Source organism: Lactuca sativa, chromosome 6 (genome assembly GCF_002870075.4).
Source record: "Lactuca sativa cultivar Salinas chromosome 6, Lsat_Salinas_v11, whole genome shotgun sequence".
Taxonomy (NCBI): Eukaryota; Viridiplantae; Streptophyta; class Magnoliopsida; order Asterales; family Asteraceae; genus Lactuca; species Lactuca sativa.
The window spans coordinates 120616494-120623033 of record NC_056628.2 but is presented as its reverse complement, the minus strand read 5'-3'; the positions used below and the strand labels follow the sequence as shown (position 1 = coordinate 120623033).

Here is a 6540-nt window from a genome sequence, read left to right as displayed (position 1 = left end):
TATGTTATAACAATGCACTTATGTTTTGCAATGTTTTCCCCGAACTTAGAGTTTTAATGATTTTGTCTATTTTTGAAAAAGAAGGGGTTATGGATTATTATTAAAATGTGTTTATTTGTTTTTTTTTCAAACCCAAGAATTACTCACTAAACTTCTTAAGCCTAACTTACCTATTTTAAAATGTGTTCATATTGGAAATTTAGAGGAATAGTGAAAATGGATTAACCAATGGACTTTGAGTTAAGTATGATGTAAAATGCTTACTTTGTCTTTGTCTCTTAATTGTATTGTTACACCTCATATGTTTAGACACTATAAACCTTTAAATATTAAGGAATTGGCGGTTTGGGACATTTTTCCATAAAATGTTTTCTTAAAATGGTTTTTGTTTTATAAATTAATATAACACCTTTTATTTTGACTATTTCAAATAGCTTTGCATTCACTCGAGTTGTAATCCAACCAAAAAAAGTGACATTTCAAAAGGACAAAAAAAGATAATCATTCTTGTTAGTCAATAATGGTTAAAGCAGTGATAAGCTTCAAGCCAAAAAAACGTTTAATGATTCCAAAGATTCAAAATTTGGTATCTACTTTTTAGTGCAATGACAACACATGTTCTTTCACGCAAGTTACCATCGTCTAAAAAGTAGATATTCATAATTCATTCTTAAATATTTAAACAAAATATTCGATACTATGCAATATGTTGGAAAACTTTTATAACATATACAAATTCATTTCAAGAAATATGACATTTTACTAATGATTAATAATCCACTTTGTCAACATCCTATCTATCCAACAAACAATACAGGTTGTATATCGATTCCATTCTTAGTTCCTTCAATTTCATTTTCGATTTAAATTTTGAATTGGTTCAGTCTGTTTCAAAACCGACCTCATCTCTATACAAAGATAATTAAACATAAAAACCTAACAAACCGAAACCATATATGAATTGAATTTGTAAATCAGTTCAGTTTTCGATTCTTTGAATTTCAATTTTTCGATTTTGCCTTTTTAGGTTGGGTGCAGTTATGGACCTCTTCAAGGTCATGCAAGGCTCTAGGCTCTAAAACTCCTCAAGGTCAAGGCTCTGATCATGTTAATCTCATAGTGATTCTTAAATAAATACATTGTTCATCAATGTAATTCAGAACAAGCACACACATCAGCCACTTTGGTGCTGTTTCGTTTTTAGAAACTAAAATTTATGAAGTTTGCAGAGCACCTATGCAACTCTAAACAACACAATAAAAAATATGGACCAAACAGCTTAGCATGTAATAAAAAGCTTGTTTGTTTTTAACATGTACATGTATTAAACCGAACTTTAAATAAACTAACTTTACAAACTAAAAATAATTAAATATCAAAATTTTAATAATTTTAGTCTTGAAACATTGAAAAAAAACTACAAAAAATATATATAAAGTTTCTAAACAAATCTTAAAAAATATATAAAAAAAAGCTATCAGACTTTTTCTACAAAAGAAAATAAATAAATAATTTAAAGAATATAAAGAAGGAAAGTAATAAAAAATATAAAAATATATTATAAACAATATCTACAAAATTTATAAAGGAATCACATGTGAAGTAAGATGCAACCAAAACTAAAATTAATATTAAAAGAAACAGTAAAAAAATTAAAAATCGAAGTTTTTTTTATAAAAATAACGTTATAAAAAATTATGGAAGCTTTAAAAAGAAATTGTATAAAATCCATAAATCAAAGTTTTAAAAAAAATCAAAGTTTAAACAAAAAATACACGTTATACCAAACTTCTAAAAAGAAGTTACTTAAAAAATGAAAGCTAAAAAGGTTAAGTCAAGTCAAGTCAAGAGTTGTGCCGAATATCTCCTCATCTTTCTACCATCTTCGATGGAGTGAATTAATTTTGAAAGAGTGAGGTTTGGTATTTCACGACCGTTTGGAAGTGATAATAAAGACATTTCGGAAACATGTACTTATGTGGCAATGTGTTGATAATACCTATTGGAATGAGATGATATTTAACTCATCTCACCAAACTAACGAACATTATGAGTGAGGTATTGGTAACAGTGCAGTTTATAGTGCAATTTGAAATTAAGGATTTACTCCTATAACCCAAAAGAATTAGGCTAATATACATACTTCAACTATGAGGAACATGTTGAATGCCCTTAAGTAAACTTTCCACTTTTCACAACTCACAATAAATCTCAAATAAAAACGGGCCTGCTGCAATAATCATGAACAATTGACTCATATAAAGGTATGTCATGATATACCATAACGAAGATAATAGCATCATCTATGAAAATAAATCATCACCCAAAATTCATACTGATATGATAAAATCAAAAAAAGTCTGAACGCAGATTTTAAAACATCTAAAAAAAACTCAAATAATAATCTGTCTCATGATAAATTTTAAGCAAAAACCTGATAAATTAATCTCCACCAGCCTTCTGATAGACATAAGTAAGCCCACACTTTCCACAATAGTGTCGATCAAAGTGATTAGCCATGAAAGTTCCGGCGCCACACTCAGCGTTAGGGCACTCCTTCCTCAGCCTCTGGACCTTTCCCGAATCATCGACCTTGTAAAACTGCAACACGCTAAGCTTCACCTTCTTATGCTTGTGCTTGATTTTCTTTGGCTTGGTGTAGGTCTTCTTCTTACGCTTCTTAGCGCCACCGCGGAGACGGAGGACAAGGTGGAGAGTGGATTCCTTCTGGATGTTGTAGTCGGCTAGGGTTCTGCCGTCCTCCAGCTGTTTTCCGGCGAAGATGAGACGTTGCTGATCCGGTGGGATGCCTTCCTTGTCTTGGATTTTCGCTTTGACATTGTCGATGGTGTCGGAGGATTCTACCTCTAGGGTGATGGTTTTCCCGGTTAGGGTTTTTACGAAAATCTGCATCGTGACGGCTAGGGCTTCTGCAAATGCGATGGAAGTCGCTTGTTATATATTTATATAGCATGAATGAGCTTCATGCAAGGCCCATTTCTAAATTTTTTGAAGCCCACTTTTTACTTGTATCGAACATGAAAAGGCTGCAATTGGAATCCGATCCAAATATGCATATAAGGGAGAAAAACATAAATATTCGAGTGATAGGAAAGTGAAAATTAACAAATAATAAGATGTAAATGGGAGAGATAACATAATTCCTAGAAAAAAATAGTTTATAATAATATATCATATAAGGTAGTAGTGTCTCATATGTGCTCATTATATTTTTCTTATTTTAACCATTTTTTGTTTGTTTGTTCAAGTAAAAACCAAACCATAGACCAAAACAACCAAAACTCAACAAATAACGAATGGTAAGACTTTTTATTTCATAAAAGTCGAGTACTTGTAGTGTGGTTTTGTTTTGCGCTATAACTTGTATGATACTTGTTATTCCTCTTCCCGGTAATAAAAAATAACGTATCACCTTTCTGGGAATAATAACCATAGACAAGGTCAACATAATAAATAAGTTAGTATAACTCACTTAAATCAACAAATCACTTAACAATACTACTGTTGTAGGCTAAGATGAACTTTCAACACTACTGGTATGGGCTAAGATAAACTTTTCCCTCTCTGAACACTTATATATCATATTGATAACCTCTAATTCTACTTGGTTCATATTTCAAGTATCACTTAATAATACTTATTACTTAATTTTTACTTTTATTGTCGTGACAAAAATCAATTTGTGGATCGATTTACCCAACTTATCCCCGTTTATTTTAAAGGTTAACATGTATTGCTAAATAACATTTTCTTAGCTTTTCGCGGATATAAAAAACATGTTCGAACATTCTTTCTATATTTTTCTACAATCTTACAATTTTGCTATAAAAATCAACCAGTATTTTAGACCAATATATAAAGATGGTCAACATCCCAAAAGGAGTAAGGATCATTCCTTGGAAAACATATATCTTAAACTAGACTCCTTTCTCTAAACTCATTCCAAGACCTCATGTGAATTTTCTGTAATTAATTACAAATTTTACAAGATAGATATTACAAATAGCCATCTTCCTGCACCAAACTACACAGAATGCCAATTTCATCCAACATGGGAATAGAATCATGATAAGGCCTTTCGAAGGAAGTAAAGATATATTCTTACCAAATTACATCCCAAAACCTCATGTAATTTGGAGTTTCCTAGATTTTGTTATGAATTTTATGGACCAATGTGCATGTAATTTGTAGTTGGAATCAGATCAAGCCCATTAAATGGATGAAACAAGAAATCCATACCTTTTTCATAGATATATTTTCATACAATTTGAACAATCCAATGATTTTATATGATTTTTGAAAGATAGGAGACAGATTCATAAAATCACAATACCATTATGTTTACACCCCTTTTAATCTCACTCATTAAGCACTTAACTATCAAGCTCATAACCATCAATTCTAGCAAGATATAAGTTCTAAACATCCCACATATGAGAGGCATAATAAGAGCATCTTAATGGATTAAGAGCTTGACTAAAAATCAACATAAAATTCATACTTCTTCACTTAATGTTCACTAAAAGGGTTTCATGGGTTTAGTTTCCATTCCAAACCTATTAAGTCTATCGTACATAATAAAAGAGTAGTTTTCTGCTACTTGTCATTTTATCATAATTTACATTTTTATTTTACAGGCTCTCTAAAAATGACACATCAACCTTTTCCATTTGTCATTTTCTAAGAATTTTTTATTTCTTTTTAAATAATAAAAATGATAGGCATTTAATTAGGAATCAATTAACAGATTATCACCATCTAATCTTACCGTTTTAATGTCATTTTAATAATCTGATTTCTCTTAGTTAAATAGTTTGATTTCTTTTCATTTAATTTCTATTCTTTTATAGAGATGATTCCAAATCATTCTCAACATTATCGCACACTCTCTCTCCTTTCTTTCAAAATCCTTTCTCGGTCCATCTATCGCTCAAAACCCTAATTAAAAATGAGAATCACTAATGATTCTTCAAGAAAAGAGGATTTCAACAAGTTTATAAGTTTGCTGACATGTGGATTTCTACCGGGTTTGATAATTTTGGAGTAATTAGGTGCTAAATATCCCCCGCATCAGTGACGCGGGTAAATCGTTATACACTTAAAGGTACATGCAGCCTATTAGATCTATTGATAACTCTATTGAAGTAACATTCTATCAAACAACAAGAACTCTAAAACCCTAGGTAATTTTAAAATTATAAGAATTACACTTTATTTTATTGTTGTAGTAAACAATCAAACAATCCTTCTTGAAATCACTTGGAAGCTAGCACTAGAAATCTCATGCCTCTGATGGTTCACACCCAACCCTAGCAATTAGGATACTTGAAGAGAGCGGAGAAGGGATCTTAAAATTTCGGCCTTGGCTTGGAGGAAAGGAGTGCACAAACTTATGAATGCCAGGGAGGAGTTTATATTGTTGAAGGAAATTTGGGGCCAAAGCTAAGGTTTTTGGGATAAGGCCCAAATTAATTAATATAATAATCAAGTTGCCTTATCTCCTTATCCTTAGCCCTATGGACGAAAATTATAGGCTATTCTTAGCCAATTTCGTCCACCCCATCCCATGGGTTCGAGAATCTTCATGCTTCAACTTTCAATAAATAACCAAACAGTCCCTACACTTTTAATTAATCCCAAAATTAACTCTAATTAATTCCTGATTAATTATTAATTAAATGATATAATATCTAATTAATATATTGTTTTCATAATATATTAATAAATTCATTTTGGTTTCTAATTAATTTATTAATCACATACTAAATTAATAAATCAGTCTCTCTCTCTCTCTCTTTCTCTCTCTCTCTAAAAGTCATCCTTTTCAATTACTAGGTTTGAGGGCAACTCAAAAAGACTTTGCTAATAATTCAAGATTGTATGTATTTAGTTATTAGCTTAGACACTTAATCCAATAGTCTCCCACTTGGATAAGTCTAAAACTAAATTACTAGTATACTTTTAAATTAAACAGCAAATAGTGCTTCCATAACAACTGTTGAACTCTAAACTAAACAGACATTGGTCCTAAGATAAGTGATCAAATATTCCTCCACTCTACAATATATCATACATACATGAGACATGGATTAGAATCAATCTAATTGTCCAAATTTTGTTTCCCGATTTCATGATTTGTGATGACGACATAAGACTTCAAATTGAACACATCAATCGAGTCCTGGTTGGGCCCAACACTATAAGTTAAAACCATATCACCGAGGGGACAAAGATATCGTTTTTCCCGTTAAGGAAAAAGGAACGAATAAACTTTGACTTATATATGTCGGGTTTTCTACGCATCAAATACGCTCTAAACTAGGTAGCGGAAAAATCAAAACAACGATTTACCTAAGTGTACATGCAACCTATGGATCTTGTTGGAAAATTAGTTTTATTAATTTCCAAAAATGGATTTTTTCCATTTTTTAGCACAAATTTTGGACTCTAAATATAATCAAAATGAATTAATGATTATATATTCGTGTTCTCCCCCGTGATATCTTTGTTTCAATATAT

General features: G+C 30.9%; 1 protein-coding gene across 1 annotated transcript; it reads right to left on the bottom strand.

Moving 5' to 3' along the window:
• Window positions 1-2254: 2254 nt before the first annotated feature.
• Window positions 2255-2946, bottom strand: LOC111881439 (ubiquitin-40S ribosomal protein S27a). The gene has a single exon (XM_023877832.3). The coding sequence runs from the start codon at window positions 2911-2913 to the stop codon at window positions 2443-2445; it is 471 nt and encodes a 156-aa protein (XP_023733600.1). The 5' UTR covers window positions 2914-2946; the 3' UTR covers window positions 2255-2442.
• Between the last annotated feature and the right edge of the window lie 3594 nt (window positions 2947-6540).